The sequence below is a fragment of the Aptenodytes patagonicus genome, chromosome 3, assembly GCF_965638725.1.
Source record: "Aptenodytes patagonicus chromosome 3, bAptPat1.pri.cur, whole genome shotgun sequence".
NCBI classification, from domain to species: Eukaryota; Metazoa; Chordata; class Aves; order Sphenisciformes; family Spheniscidae; genus Aptenodytes; species Aptenodytes patagonicus.
Genome location: NC_134951.1, coordinates 81,207,383 through 81,224,577, shown reverse-complemented (window position 1 = coordinate 81,224,577; position 17,195 = coordinate 81,207,383). Strand labels below are relative to the sequence as shown.

General features: G+C 37.3%; 1 protein-coding gene across 1 annotated transcript in view; it reads left to right on the top strand.

Moving 5' to 3' along the window:
- PDE10A (phosphodiesterase 10A) overlaps window positions 1-17,195 on the top strand; it is a 193,614-nt gene that overhangs the window by 75,553 nt on the left and 100,866 nt on the right. The window contains exon 2 of the mRNA XM_076333970.1: window positions 4,423-4,551. Coding sequence (XP_076190085.1) covers window positions 4,423-4,551 — 129 coding nt within the window. The remainder of the gene's footprint in view (window positions 1-4,422; window positions 4,552-17,195) is intronic.

The window sequence follows — 17,195 nt, the reverse complement described above, 5'->3', positions numbered from 1 at the left end:
GCCAATGGCATCCTGGCCTGTATCAGAAATAGTGTGGCCAGCAGGAGTAGGGAAGTGATCGTGCCCCTGTACTCGGCACTGGTGAGGCCGCACCTCGAAAACTGTGTTCAGTTTTGGGCCCCTCACTACAAGAAGGACGTCGAGGTGCTGGAGCGTGTCCAGAGAAGGGCAACGAGGCTGGTGAGGGGTCTGGAGAACAAGTCTTTTGAGGAGCGGCTGAGGGAACTGGGGTTGTTTAGCCTGGAGAAAAGGAGGCTGAGGGGAGACCTCATCGCTCTCTACAACTACCTGAAAGGAGGTTGTAGCGAGGTGGGTGTCGGTCTCTTCTCCCAAGTAACAAGCGATAGGACGAGAGGAAATGGCCTCAAGTTGCACCAGGGGAGGTTTAGATTGGGTATTAGGAAAAATTTCTTCACCGAAAGGGTTGTCAAGCCTTGGAACAGGCTGCCCAGGGAGGTGGTGGAGTCCCCATCCCTGGAGGTATTTAAAAGACGTGTAGATGAGGCGCTTAGGGACATGGTTTAGTGGGCATGGTGGTGTTGGGTTGATGGTTGGACTCGATGATCTTAGAGGTCTTTTCCAACCTTAATGATTCTGTATCAGCACTGAAATGTGGGTTTATCACTTTAAAATAAGAATACAAGGGAGAAAGGCAGTTTGGGGTGTGTGTGTGGTTTTAATTAAACAGGATATATGTATGAATCAGGAAGGCAAACTCTAATGCATAATTGGAATGAATGGACATTCAACCCAAATTCCAGATTCCTCCTTTAATTCCCAGAGGAATTAGGGTCGTTCCAGTCTTTCTGTGCTTTCTGGCCTGCTCATGCTAGGCTGTTGGCCAAGTTCAGCCCTCCCGAGTGATGGTCCCTCTTGACAACCGCCACAGCACTGCTGGAGGACAGACAGGTTCCAGATACAAGAGGCAATGCTTTCTGGGGATGCATGAAAAGAAGCGAGGGGAGCTTTTGTTTGGGCTACTTGCAAGAAAGCCTATAGACAAACACAGTTCTGAATGTGTGCACTACTACCTTTTTCTTTGTTAGATACTGTTGATGTGTATACTTTATGCGTCACGCAAGTATTGATGAACACGCATGAGAGAAGTCCTGGCATCACTGGAGGTGATGGGAAGCTCCCTGTTGTGTAGAAAGCACTGTGGAAACAGTAGACATAGACTACTGTCGCTACTCGTCTACGGGTCCAATAGTAGTAAGGGGAGAAGAAAGGAGTAGTCGAGAAATATTTCTAATGTGAATGCATGTAGAAAAGTTTACTGCCCAAAATACTTAAGACCAATACATTAGTAACAGAAAAAATAATAACCAGCATTGGCTTGTGTTTTGTTTGTTTGTTTCTAATTCTGTAAATGATACCTGATTGGCATGATAAACTTTTGGTTCCTGAGTTTGGGTGTAAGTATTATTGTCCTGTTTATTCAAATGTTATTAATCAGTGCCTCTGAATTCTCAAATAGGTTTTTTTTTTTCATATTTCAGAATTAAAAGATTACAACAATTTGACAGAGAGGTTGATAGTATTTAACAACAATGTATGTACCAGAAGTTTTCAGGAACATGTGAATGTTGAAGAGAGCAAGTGTGTCCATCATTGAACCTATGCATGTTCTTATGTAAAAATCTCATTCTTATGTACATCTTACAATGTAGAAGGCTTTATATATGCCATAAAATAATTGTTTATGCACAGCTGTAAAATGCTCTTACATTCAAGCTTCTTTACAACACTTTTTTGCCCTAATGTATGTAAAACAAAACGTTTAAGCTGCTTCTAAAAGGCTACTTTCTATTAATGTTGCATTTTCTTAATGTTACACTTTGTGAAGTTATAAAGTGTTCTTGCTCGTTTTGGTTGAGTGTTGTGTGTATGGCTGTAGCATGTATTTTTCGACACAGTAGACTTAACAGTTAGGAGGACCGGTAAGTCTGCTTTAATCTATTGTAGAAAATAGATTGAAGTTACTCCTTTTTAAGTCTGCAAATGCAGTTGTAAATCCTGTTCTGCTTGCTCCCACCTACAAATCTGACACTGAAAAAGCACATCTGCACAGATGCCTTTAGTGAAATAAAGGAGGGTAATTTAAAGACCGTTGTAGGATTTCTTATATCAGCTTCGTGAATCAGTTTTCCGTGTAAGGTTAAAGCAGAGTTTTTACCCTCAGGTTGCTGAAACTGCAGTATATCTGGAATGGAAATTAAACTCCTGACATGTAGACTGAAGTCTTATTTCAAATTGACATTTTATTGAGTTTTGATGTGTATATTACAAAAAACACAACCCATAAAGGTTTGAATTGAGGAAGTATTTCCATTGAAGTCAAGGAATACAGACTGCACGCATAAGAAAGTTAAGGTTATTTTCACAGAAAACACAACCCTTGTAGAATTTCAGTTGCTAATTTTACAAACTTCTCAGTTCCTAGTTTCTTACTAGAAGCAAACTGTTTGTTTGCAGTCTAAAGACAACGTGGAAGTAGCAGGCATTTTGTGACAAACCTGTATTGATCATTTTTCATCCAGAACTTAAAAAGGCAGATGAATTTTGATGACTTTCTGATGGTTAACTCTGGTAAATCTTCAAAACACTATAGTCTTTATGAATGATTCTCCAAACACGTTTTCTTTTTAAATTCCATTACTATGAAATTAGAATGACTTTTTCAAGGTATTACATTTTTCTTAGTTGAGCAAATTACAAAATTCTGTTAATTAGTTGATTTTTCAGTATGTGAGGCAATACCTGTATTGGCTGAAAAATCTTTTCAGTCATGTGGCACATGTACTTCTTTATAGATGTATTATGATCTAAATTTACAAATTATCACCTAAGGTTAAACCATTAAAGCAGTGGGATTTTGTTTGTTTGTTTTCCCCCCACTTGCTGATCATCTCCTCCTCTTACTGATTTAGGAAGAACCTTTTCTCCTTTACTAATGAAAATCAGGATGCTCGCTTAGCTCTCTTAGTTCAAGTGATCCAGATCTGGAGATTCTTGCCTGTAGATGGGAATGTTGTTATTTGAGGCTCTGATACCTACCAGGAACTGCTGCCTATGTGGATTAAGAGAAAGGGTATTTTGAACCAGGTTTGGGCTGGTGGGGGCTGATGTGGTGGGAATGACGTGGTGCAGTTGGTGTGGGGAGAGTGGCATGTGTGGTTGGCGCTCTGCAGGCGGGAGTTGTTGGTTTGTGTTCTGGTATTGCTTCCTGAAGGCTTTCATAGTAAACATTTGTAAGACATCTTAAAAGTTACGGTCATTGACTAGCATTTAAATTACACTATAGGTGTTTTCAGCATGTTCTGATACTGTGCAAAGCACAAAATAGGAAAATTGATCTCATTTTATAGCACGAATATTCTCCAAAAGAGGTCAGTGTTGTCTGGAGGGGAGTTTCTCTTCTGCTGAACCTAGGCTGCTTTCTGTGGAGAATTTACAATTGCGTTTATATACACACCACACAAAAGGAGAAGGCCTATTTGGAGTCATTACAGCGGTTGTTACTCCTCTTCCCCTCGGATCTCATTAAGGCTTTTGTACTTGGGGTGCCTGCTCCCTTTGTGGCAGCCTGGAGCTTAGTCTCGCGGGACAGGGGTGCTTCTTTTCCTGCCCTCCCTCGGAAAGCCTCGGCACTCTTGGGTTCACCTCCCTGTGGCCAGTGGTTTTGTTTGGGGGATTTGTGAAGGGTATGATCAGATTGTAATTTTATGAATTTGGGAATTTATTTATGATTGTGTCAGGGATCTGAGATTCTGAATTTTGCTTCTTTTTCCGAAATGTGTACTGGAGTTTTCTTTTTGTTGCAGATATTATAAAGGCCTTTTATCTACAATGACTTTTATTTGATAACTGAATTACTAAAGCAATGGAAGCATGCCTGTGAAAGCAGTTTCTAATTTTGAAGTTACTTAAGTAACTCCAGTATTTAAAAATTGCGCTTGATTTTGGTGTTGCATAATAGTTTTTGTTGTTTTTGCTGCCACTTGCAGTGAGAATACTGAATTTGATGATCTACGAGAAATACCAGTTCGCTGTCTTCTATCTCCTTCCACCCAGTTTCTTTATCAATGTATCATCTTGTATATCTTGGAAATAAGTAATTTTAGAGTCATAATCATAGTCATAAATTCCTTCCTGGCCAGTTCTCCCAGGTAATGTTTATGTGTACTCCTGTAGGGGACTTTTTGTACACAGTATGTTGCATGGATGTGCTTTGCTTCTACTGTTTTCTGTATGACAGCTCATTTTTTTGACTGTATATTGTTCTGTCTGGGAGGAGATATTTTAAATAGGCATGTCTTCAATCAACGTCTTAAACAAAACGATTGTTGCTGGCGTCTAGGTATTGTTTCATATGAGGAATTTCATACCAATAATGTAATCAATTAATATTCTCTCTTTCAGGTTTAACAGATGAAAAAGTGAAGGCCTATCTTTCTCTTCACCCCCAGGTACTGGATGAGTTTGTGTCAGAAAGCGTAAGTGCGGAAACTGTGGAAAAATGGCTAAAAAGGAAAAATAACAGACAGGAAGGTAAGTCCTTTTTATCTGCGATTTAATATTTAGCTTTGAACGGCCCAGTTCCTAGTTTTAGATTTAAAAAGGAAACCTAGTTTTGGTAAAACTTGACTGTTATAATTTTTATGTCTAGGTTCCACCAGTTTTTGAAAGGCAAAAGAGGTTAACGATTTTTTTTAATATTTTCAGCCTTTTTGCATTTCTATTTTGGAATATACTGTTATTCGTTTTGGAGATTCAGTTTACCCATTTTGAGTTGCAAATACTATTCCACCAACCCGTAATATCTGTTACATTAGTGTATGCTTTGAGAACGTACTTTGGTCATCTTGGATCTAAAATTGGTAAGTTTTGAATTAAAATTATGCAGTATGTGCAGGATGTAAGCTTCAGTAAAATACTGGATATACCATCTCAAAAGTTCCTACATGTAACGTGTATTAAGTCAAATTTAAATATGAACATTGACACAGAGGTTATAAAGCAGTGTGTTGAATTCTGGAGGTATTTCTGTTACATTGCTTTAGGTATACTCCCTCACTTACTAGACGCAGAAAACTGTTCCTTAAGAGTCAGCCTGGGTTGACAATGATTGTAAATTTTGTAATGATCTCAAATTTTGTGAGGTTGTGTGCAAACATAAGATTAATGCAATTCTAACAATGATTTGGAATGTACCAGGTAAAATGCAAAAGAGGAGATTACCAAGAAGGTGAGGAAAGAAACACTGATTTTGCTCTGTGTTTGCATTGCTCTGTGGCTGACTTCTAAGGTGCTTGGGGTTTAAGTTCTGGTGATAATTTCCATTTTAAATAGAGGGGCTATTGCTACTTCCTAGAAGATGACTGAGTGTTTTCTGCAGAATTATAGGAAAAAAAAAAAAAAAAGAATGGCAAGGGACAGAAAAGGCTATATCGAGCCAGATTTTTGGTGGTGATGACTACATATCTGATACTATGGTGGTAGTACATGTTTGTTGGTGTAAAGAGGTTACCTAATGGAAGAGTAAAAGTATGTAGCAATAGACCACCTGTTGACTACTTTCTTTGTGGTTTACAAACTGCAGCACCGCAGGATGGCTATCGTTACAATCCACAAATGCGATCAGAAAAACAGTGTTTTGAATGAAGTCATGACAATGCTTTTTGTAGACAGAAGAGAAAAAATACTTTGATGTTATCAGGAACAAATACTACTTATTTTAAAGAGCTATGTTTCTGTGAAAATGATGATTTTTCTCTAAGGTGCTTGCAATCACTATAAGAAATCATTGCTTGTTTGAAATACAGTTTGTAGTCTGGGTCAAGGATCTTGATGCTAAAACTGAATGAATGCTTTGGATAACATTTCAGCTTCAAGAATCTTATATTGCTAAGTGGAATTTATTACCGGTTGCTCAAGGTTTCCCTTTTTTTGGGGGGGGTGACCTCAAAATAAATTTCTGCAAAAGTGCTCATAAAATTTTTTGAGCCAACTACAAAAGCAAAGTAAATGCTGACCATTGTCTTAGTGAAGTTTTAACATGAATAGCTGCGATGGTGTGATTTGTTCATTGTTTTCTTAAACTTTAAAACTTCTGTTTTATGGCTAACTCTCCCCAGACTGTTGAATTAAAAATGTCAAGCAACAGTTATGCTATCATTGTCATTCTGCTTTATATCTGTTATTGTCAAGCAGGTCTTTCTGCCTTCTCTGCTACTTCCCTTTTGCTGACAGTGATCTTTAAGGTGGCCGTTTTTATTACACTAAGGGCAGTTATGCACATGTGGCTTTTTTAGTGTTGGATTTTTAGACGAAAATAAGCAGAACCAGATTTAAAACTACACTTGCCAAGTCAAAAAGAATAATTTGAATGCATTTTGTTTATAGAATGAAACAGATACTGATTAGCCTTATCTCTGATTTTCTTCTAGACAGATAAAAGCTATAGCCATATAAAACATCTCTGATAACAAAACATCTTAATTTGTCAGAAAGCAACATTTTTAGGAAAGAAACTTGCTAGATGATTTACTTAGTACGCGTTATGTATGTACAAATCCTACTGCCTGAGTAATGGTGGCGGTGAGAAATGAGGAGGGGAAGATGGAACTGATTCTTTTGGTGTCAGCATGGATTTGTGGTGACTCAAAGTGAATATGTAGCCTAAGTAATTTTACATCAATAGGGGTATAATTTTCCCTCTATCCCTCTTGCTTTAGTGTAGTCTACTTTACAAATGTTCACATCATGTAATGTGATACAGACAGAAAAATAAGCTTTGTTTTTATTAGAAAGTTGCCAGGCAAGCGAAATGCTGTTTTGAGATCTCTGGCTTAGTGTCTGTACTCTTACACATTGGTGACGCACAACAGTCATTAACCTATATGCAGAAATTGTGTTCTGCCTGATTTACAGGCATCCAGCTGTGTGGACTCTTCAGCCAGAAGTCAATGGGCCTGCAGCCACGGTAGTTTATCTGAATTTCATTAGCATGAACGTAAACTGAAATGTCTGATTTGGACTCAAATGAACCAAAATTATAAACGTTAGATTGAAAGTCACTCATGACAGGTTGATGGTGATCTACGTGGGATTATAAGATTTTTATTTTTTTTTTTATTTTTTTTTTTTTTTAGTATATTAGAGAGAACCTGCAAAGGTAGCACTGGGAAGGAATGCTGCTCATACTGATATTTGGGTACTCGCTGCAACTTTTTGAATCCTGACTATTATCTACCGATAAAATACATGCTCAAAACACACCCAGGCCTTGTATTGTTACTCACAGCTTTTACAAACAACTCTGTCTGTAATAAACTAACACTTGAGTTTTAAATTTTTCATACCCAGATCATGGCTGAGTTAGGCAGGACTCTGAATGAAATTGAAGCACAAACTGGATTTCTTCTCAGGCAAAGTATTTTTGATTGGTTTTTGCAAGCAAAATTTAACCAAGTAAGAGGGTGTCTTGATTAAAGAAACTGATTAGATATTTTGGGGTTCATTTTAACTGTTCTTCAAAGTTGTTTACCTATTAGCTATGGAAGAAACTTGTTTACAGATTAAGCCTACTACTTGTAGTCTGAGGTCTGGCCTGTACTTCGTGCATTGTGGCCTCATGGGATGTTTTATGAAGTTTATAGATCAGAAAAACATCTTCATATAGACACAGTAAAAAGTGCCTTTGCTCGTATATCTAATCTTACTTGATGTGCTGGTGTAAGTTACACCAATAAGATACATGATCTTGCTTTAAAGATTCTTTAAAGGTACATCTTGATAGAAGGAGATTTTTTCAATGGACTTTAAGAGTTAATCTGCCAGAAGGAGATATTTTCTTTTCCAGATGTCCAGGTATAATACTCACAGAACTCACAAGATGTATTCCATTTGTCCTCTTCCATATCATTCAAGCAAACGTAACAGATGATTGTAGCAAGAGCCATAATATTATGGAAGTTTTAGGCTCTGCTGGATAAATCCTCGTCTCCCAACAAATTTCTCGGAAGAATATTTACAAACTCCAACCTTAATTATATTATTCAAAGCTTCACCGCCACAACAATAAGAAGAGGCTAAGCACATTGATTATAAGCCAGATGTGCATCTTTTACATTGCTGATATTGAATTTCACAGGTGTCTTTCCTAATTTTTTAATGGCGTTTTTGTATATGAAGAAAGGACAAACTGTACTGACACAGAATTTCTACATGGAAAGCTGCCTATATCACCTCTTGCTCTGTGGGAACAAAATTATCACTTCCCTAAGGGGATGGCCCTCATGTTTATCAAAGTGCATGATCATGTGCTTAATTACTGCTGAATCTGGACACATCAACAGCAGCTTTATACTTGCCAAAATATCCAGCAATACTTGCCAAAACCATGTAAAGCTATGTATAGTGGGAACTTAAGGTGCTTTGCTACCATAAAAATGCTGTTGTTAAGTAATTCTTAAATACAATTTTTAAAAAATTTTTAAATGGAAAATTGTATATAGAATAGTACATTCAGTACACAATATGACACTGATTATACACAGTCAGAATTTACTGTCTGTTAAGTGCGGTGGTCTTATTGCATTTACAGGAACCCAAAATTCCATAATTGACCCGTTTTAAAAAAAAAAGTGAAGAAATTAGAAAATTAATTGCGTAATATAATGTTAGTGTGATATTGCTGTAATGTTTATTCAGGATGTATAGTCCTCAAGAAGATATCATATAATTTTTCCTGGGCTTTGAAAAACAATAGGATTGAATGTCTTAGGGTAAGTCCAAGGTATTGACATCCTAATACTAAGATTTCCATTTATGGACTTCATAATGTAATATTGTGCTGTAACTTGCTGTACATTCAAGCAAGAAGAGAATGTATTATGTAATGTGACCAAAGTATTTAGCATTTTCTGCTATTTCCTTACATGAGTTGTTTAAACAGAAACATGAAATGACTTTTTAAGTAATTTTACATATATTCTTTTATGGACTGTTGATTTTTCCTGTCGTGCTTTCCTGTATCCATTAATTTCCCGTCAGTGTTAAATAAGTGCTATTCGATAGATACGCTGTTGCTAATATGATGCAAATGATTAAATGAGTGTATTTGGTTGTTTCAGTTAAAGGACATTTGTGAACATTCAAAGTACTTTTTCTTCTTTTGTATTTATCATTACGCAATAAATCAGAGTGTATTCATTGCTACTTTTATGTAATTACTGTAAGCAGTCTGGCTGACTGCAGTATAAAATGTAGTTCTTCATTAGTCATTTAAAGGCATGATTTTCTCATGTGTTTCTCATTCTTGTGTTGTTTCTTGTGAAGCAAATATGACAACTGTCTGTGGGTTCAGAAATCAGATTAAGCCCCGATTCTGTCCTTTTTTTAGCTCAGCCATTTCGCTTTTCACCCTTTTCCCCTTCCTTTCTACTATGTGCCCTAGAAGTGGGCAAAGATGGCAATCAGATTTGGTGCACTGGATGGCTTTAAGTTTGGCAGAGGACTGGAAGCAGTCGTCTCTGCATACACTCATTCTAATCATTTGGAAAATCACTGTAGCTTCCCTTTGGTAGAAAACTGAGTAGGCTTCACGAGGAGAGACATCTGTGTAAAATCCCTCACCCACACGTTCCTTTAGGTCTTCGCAATATACTTTTTTTACATATATATGCTCTAGCAATACCTATGATAGCTTTTAGTGAGCTAATTGAGCATAGAAAGGATAGAGCTCTGTGCAGGTTAGTTAAACACGTTTCTTTTTCTTACGTTATAGTCTGTGCTGAGCTAAAGGTTTCGGTGACTGAAATGGTTCTGGTGCCTGAGCTAGTTTGTTTAAGCCTGATACCTTCTGTGGTCTTTAGACAAAGAAGTCTTCTCCCCCCGCCCCCCCAGTCTTTTTTTCTGTACTAGAGAAGGGATTGGAGGAATAGGATCTGCGGCAAAAGACTTCATCATGCCCAGACTTTGAGACTATATACAGAGAGAGAATTTGTTTACTAGTCCTTTAAGGCAAATACTAAAAGAAAAATTGTGCTAAGCTGCATCATTAAAATGTAAAAAAAAGTTCTGTGATCCAAAACAGACTGGAAATTGTTTCTTTTCTGGTGCTGCACTTTCAGATATTAAGATATCGGCATAATATGCTTTAAAGTTTGCTGCAGTCCTGTGAAAGGAAGTAGTGAGTTTTGGAGAGATGTTGATGTGTGGCTCCATTTAGGGAGCAAGTCTGTACTTACGTATTTATTGTTAAGCAATACTGAAGTACACATTTCTACAATAAATCACAGTTACTCCTTTATTTGCTCTTTTAAATAGGTAATTCATTCCTGGTTTTAAATGATGCTGTGTAGACGAATGTTATTTGCACTTTGGCTAAGGTGGTTAAATATGTGAAAGGATGGCTGATGTGCATTTCCATAAGCAGGAATAGAATGTATGAAAAGATAAATGTAAGCAGGAAGAGTATATGTGTGCTAAATATATGTCAGCTTGCTGCCAGAATTAAAAAGAAAAAAAATGGAACCTATGCTTGCTTTGTTAGTTTTTGAGGACTGTGCATTTCCACGCTAACTAATCAGAAATACCTGTTCTGTAGCATAGGGTAATAGTTGTAGCACTGTAGATGAAGGACACTCAGAAGCTGGAGACTGTCACTGTTGTGATACTCCACAGCTTGCTGCAATTCTGACATCTCAACCCAGGCAAGAGGAACTGATATGGCAGTGTGTTAACGGCCTCCTTGATTTATAATTAGGCTGTCTTCGTATTTCATTGACGCTGCAGACATGCTGTTTCATTCTGATGCAGCCCTGCTGTGCTTATGTTTGTGATATCCAAGCAGGCAACAAATACTTTCCCAAAAGCAAGAGTGAATGTGGGAATGATTTGGGTAACGCATGACTTGCACCATTGACACCGTAGTAGGAGCTCTTAATACTTCTTATTACCAAACCCCACTATTTACATATTTGATGCCTTTCTTGGAGTTTTTTTCTCAAAATAAGACAGAAAGGATGAATCCTCCAGTCCCATTCACCCCAGGTGGCATAATTGCTCACCCTGTTCTTTCTCTTCCCTCAGCGTCTGCTAATGGCCGGTTGGAGACAAGATGTTGGGCTAGGTGGTCTTGTTGGTCTGAACCAATGTAACTGTTATGATGCTGACAGGTGCTACTTTTCAGGGATAATATCCTGACTGATAAAAGTTGTCTTTATTGTGAATGTTTTTCTCGGAAAAGTTGCAATAATATCCGGGGGCTTGACTGCATAGACCCTGTTCCTCCGTGTGTTTGGTATAGTCCTTACTTCCGCAGAGATAAAACTGATCAGTAGGCTTTTGTATGGAGTAGTTTACAGGTTGCCATTTTTCATGTGTCTAGAAAGTTTATGTTAGTGTATCAGTATTTCAGAGGCAGGCAGATGAAGTGATGGCACTTCCCAGAGCTGTGGTAGAGCTCTACATGGGAATGCGGTTTTAGTCCAGATGATGAAAGTGGCATACATCTGTCACAGGTACAGAATAATTTTGGAGCTGATTTCTGGGGAGACTGCTGTATTGTACCATTGCTTTTAAAAATTATTTTATCACTGCGTCATTTTCTGAAACGGTCAGAATAACTGTCCAAGGTGAAATTGTTTCTTTCCTGTGTGTCCACTTCAATGGGGTTTTTATTGTTTTCCCTGAGTTAATCAGAAGAGAGCCAACTTAGAAGTGGGTTCATTTTGGCTGTGAAAATATTGAGGAGGAGTTAGTGAAAAAGTTTCTCTCTGTTGTGTTGTCAGGCTGTTCCTTTGGGCAGGAAAAAAGGTTAGTGGAAAGGATATATAGGTCAGATAGATCAGGAATTGTTTTTATGTACTGATAGTACAGAAATATTGAGCAGTGTCCTCTTGGTAGATAATACTGAGGTCTTGAGTGGTGATGGTGTTTTTTGTTCAGTATGTGTCTTGATCTTGAAGCAGTTACTGATTTTGTTCTTTGTTATTTGAATGGCTATCACTAGCAAGCTCCAAACAACTGCAAAAATAACCCTGGTCCGCCAGTTGAATATGTTTCTGGATTGTTTTCTTCTAATTTGCTGAAGTATTTGAGAGTTTATTGTCTGGAAATTTTTTTTGAGTGGGTCAGGTGAAGGAGGTGGGTTTTCTGTTTTTCTGGACCTCTCCTGCATATTTAGAATTACTTAGATGGTCAGAGATTTGCAGAGGGTAATCCTTTAATGATGAGATGTTTGGCCTTAGGAAGTAGACGTCACTGCTTGGTCTGAGTTCCCTCTTGAACTAATTATGTTAATCACATTATATCTAAAGCAATTATTCTCAACATGTACTTAAATTGATGTTTGTTGTGTCTTTGTTAGGCTTGAATTAAGAGATTTATGTTTTTTTCTGTCTACTCAAAAATACTGCTTCTCCTTATTTATAAGCCTTGCTTCACTGAATCATTTTCTGCCTGTATCTGCTAGCTGTATTAGAAAGTAAACAGTGTGATTTTTTGTCATTTCTCAATCTTTCAAGTAAATTAGGGCATGGAGCTTCTTTTAGTATCTTACTGAGAAGCAGGTATCCCAGTTTTCTTATTGTTTCTCATCAGTTTACGTTTTGAACCTTTCCAGATTATCAATGTCTTCTATAAAGTGTGGGCAGTGTAAGAGAGAGAGTATTGCAATAATGCGTTTATTAGTATTGTATGCAATACAAAACCATTTCCCTCCTGTGCAAGACAGTACTCCTTAATGTTGTCTGGCCCTGCTGCATTTTGTTTTCAGATTGTTTACCTCCTGCACATGGGATCTTTGGTTTTCGAGTAAAAATCAAGTGAGCAAAAGAAGAAAAAAAAAAAATCTCTCACTAATTGATGGAGAAGCTCCATTCTGATCACGTGTGGAGACTGTATACCCACGTAGCCAACACTTTTTAATAATGATTATTTATGGCGATGTAAGCTAACCTGTTTTACCTACATTAAGACGGAGTAGGAACATTCCCATGGTCTGTAAGCTGAGAAAGCAATAAGTAAGAACAAGGGAATAGTCATTAACTTTTATGGGACAGTAGCTTTTTAATCCAAGTATAAAAGCATTAAGTAGCGAAATGTTGGCTAGACAAGGCCTGTAATCAAACATTGACCTATAAGGATAAAAAGACAAAATGTAAAATAATTATATATGTTAGCATTGCTTGTTCTGTCCATTAAATGAGACTTGCATCTTTGGTGAAAAGACAGTATGTGATCATGCAGTTTAATAGTCTGTTACAGTACCTGTGCACAAAGAAAGGATGAGTAACATTTATTCATGGATGGTCTGTATGCCAGTAATGAAAACTCAATTCAGCAAAGTTCTCGATACCATGTCCGTACGTAATATATGTGTAAAAATTCTGCCATCTCTTTTATCTCCCAGAAGTACGGGAAGCCCTGAGGATGAGTGAAAAGTCATCTTTCACTGTGGAGATGGCTAGTTGGATATAAATAATAATGCCATACTCTGTAAATGGATGATTTTATGTTTCAGTGGGTGGAAGCAAATAATGGTATTTGTCTTAACTTCATATTGGCTATTAGTGAAGATTTTCAGCGGAAAGTTTACTTCTGAAACTGCTCTGTTGTCTTAAGACTTTGAATTCAGATTCTAAAGACAGACAAGTAAAGCACAGACATCAGTATATTCATAGTATGGGGTTAATGAAGACTACCAATTTTCAGTGTGTCATCCCATAGTGATTTAGCTAATGATGATGGTAATTCAGTTACTTTATCCTTCAAAGTATCTATGATTAGATAGAGTTTTAGACTAGTTGTCCTGTGCTTGTCTATCAGATTTAGTGCAGCTGATTCAAAAAGTGTACTTTTCATGGTGAGTCATAGATATTCACTTTATTTGTCCTAGTGGTCACTGGTAGGTCAAGTGCTTTGAAGAGGTAGCTTTGTCCACAAACGACTTCTTCATGCTATGCATAGTGAAATAAATCCCAGCAATTAACTTTCAACTAGATTATAATAAACTCTCTTTTTTTTTTGCATGTTTTATGAATGCATGTTAATTTACATTCCCATTTCATTCAGCAAGAGGAAGGCCTAGGCATGACTTAATTCCCGTTGGTTTACTGCTATACATTCCCTAACTTACTGCTTCAGGTGGTGATACTTGTTTAAGTATGTTATAGGAGGGAGACGTTTATGGCGCATAAATGAACACTGCTACCTCTGTTTAGCTGCCATAGACTTTTGTTGAAGGAAGACTTAAGTCACAAATATTACTCAAATACTTTGAAGATATTATTAAGCACGTAGATGGAAATTATTTGGTTTAAAATGTGTACTCAAGTTTCACATAATAATTAAAAAAACCCCAACAAAACCACAAAGCTTTGAGATTAACTTTCTTCAGTGATATTCAAAGATATAGGTATTAGAGAAAAAGTCCTCCTATAGATTACTAAGTTGCTAAAAACTGGGAAGTAAACTATAGGAATGCCTAGACAGTTTTCACTACAGAGGTCATCAGTAGTCTGAAAGGGATTTTTATTTTCATAAGCTCTCTGGAAAAATGGATGCATACTAGGATGATAAAGTTTCAGGTGTACTGAAAATTAAAACCAGATGTATAGAGGCTTGAAAGAATCTCATAAAGCTGAGTAATTGAAGAATAAAGTATCAGATAAAAATAAATTTTGACTGATCTTTGCTTCTGAGGCCAAGTTGCATGGCACAAGTCACATCTATAAGGCTAAACTACTTTTCCTTCCCTCCCAAATAGGGTGTTGCATCCAAACTACCTCCTAGAATGGTCCTGGGCAGGTCCTAGTCCTCTCATCTGAGCCCAAACGTTGTTTTGGGAAAGTGCAAATTGGCAAGGTCCAAGCCATGCTGTGGGTGCAAACAGTTAATCAGGTACTAGTGATGTTCAAGCCTAGTCTCCAGCCCTATTTCCTCTGTTACTTTAGCCCTAGCTAAAGCCTGAATTAGCTAATGCAGCTCAAGGAGAGATGTTGGGAATATAGTGGAAAAATCAGCCATTAGAGCTTGGAAACAGATAGATAGTTAGATAGATAGATAGTTCAGCCAAATACAACCAAACAGGAAACATCATTAAGCCGTTGTGGAAATTTGCAATTAATTTGAAGTTCAGATGCTCTATACAGGTAATGTCACCTTCTCAGGATACATAGAAGAGCAAAGATGACCAGATGTGTAGAAGTCTATAATCTGTATTTCTGAAAGGCTGAAAAACAAGCAAGGAATGAGTATTTTTTTAACATAGATCTTTTTGTTGATCCAATATGTGACAAGCTAACGGTTCTATCAGCACAGCTGGGGGCGGGGAATGAACTGTTTGACTAGCAGCATGTGAGGATTGGAGGAACCACTTAACCTGACTTTGTCAATGGAGAATGTACTTGGATAACAGCACACTGAGTTTAATTATGTTTAATTATTTTAATCATTTAGACAATTTGAGCAAAATGAGTGATTATCGATTATGGAACAGGAGGAGATTGTAGATTGTAATCTTCTCTGGGTCTGAGAGGGATGGATCTTTTTTTCTCCTGTGCAACACTTAAAGCTCAGGTGTAAGGAGGTTTTGGGGGAAATTATAATTGGTTATAAAACCGGTGTCAACGGGTGTTGAGTCAATAACAGGTATAAATTTTATTTGAAGGGCTTGTCTTCTTTAAGCATAAGGACTGAAAAGCTAAAAAAGAATTAGTTGTTTAAAGAATAATCTTTTCTCAACATTAGTGTTGAGTTTCTGTTCTTTATAAATTCCATGAAGACATTTACGTCTATTGAACTAAATATATGACATTTGGGGATGCTCGTTTAATATCCGTAGATCTCGTGCTCTTTTGTAGGGGGCTGCTTGTTGTGGTGGAGGGAGGTTAGCAAGGTCTGAATTTTTTTGCACTGGCTAGTGAATCTAGTTCAATTCAGCCACAAAAAGACCCCCACTTCTGATAACACTATTACCTCTTTATAAAGCCTGCCTTGCTTGTTATCTTTACACTGTTATGAGTTTTACAATGCTGCTACCAAACAGAGGGGGATTCTTCATTCTGCTAAAGACCTGAACTGTAGCAGAAGTTTTATAATTATGACTGTCATGATGAAGACAGTTGGTAGATTTACCTTTTTCCTGACAGAAGAACTGAAGGGCACCTGGCAAAATGAACTGGCTACAGATCTGAAACAACAGGACCTCCCTTTTCACACAACCCATGCCTAAATTGTAAACTTATTAGCATAAGTTATTTTACATATTAAAAATGTAAATGGCATCAAAAAGTGATTAGACACGTTCCAAGGAAGGAATACTTCATCAAGAGCTGTTACATACTACGATCCTGATGCAACCTCCAGCTGAGAAAATTCATAAGCATCTGATTGCTCTGAGGACATACCGGAGTAAGTATACTCCGTGCATCTATAGCCTGTGCTCTCTCTCCTTTTCATATACTGTAGTTTCTTTGTACTTTTTCCATAATAAGCTGTTACTAGCCATTGTCATAGACAATGAACTCGAGTAGATGGACTTTTAGTTTAGCAGAGTAGGGCCATTCTTCTTTATCATTACTCTTCTGCTGCCTCGCTGGGATTTATATACCATCCATTGTTGGAATTGTGAGTCAAGTTGTCTTAATAACACATTTGAACATGCTGAAAAAGAAATTGTGTTTTTATATTATAACACATTATTTATGGATCTTTTTAGATAAGCTGCAAGAGGTCTTTTCAGTTGTAACACTAAGGCATCTTCCAAACCCTTTGGAGACAGCACCTTATCCAGACTTATGTTGCTTAGCTGCAGTACTGAGCTAAATTATTTTATTCTTTCTTCCAACCTGCATTATGCAGAGATACCCATACGTGGTGATTGTGAATCTCCTTTGGCTTGCAGAAAAAGAGAAGGTTTATCTTTATCCAGCTGAAATTGCTGAGTAACACTGAGCAACAGAATAACTTTCTTATTTTTTTTAATGCAAAGCTAGAATGTTTTGTGTGCTTGTTTGGTTGTTCAGCTAACAGAAGGGAGCTCTTTTACAGGGTGCTTGGTCCTCACCCCAAAGTGGTACAGTTTCATTTCATTTGTCATTAAATAAGTATTGGGAGTGAAAGGGAAAGAGATGATTGTGTTGATGAGGAACAAGGGTTAGGAAATTAATAAGACACAGTTCAAT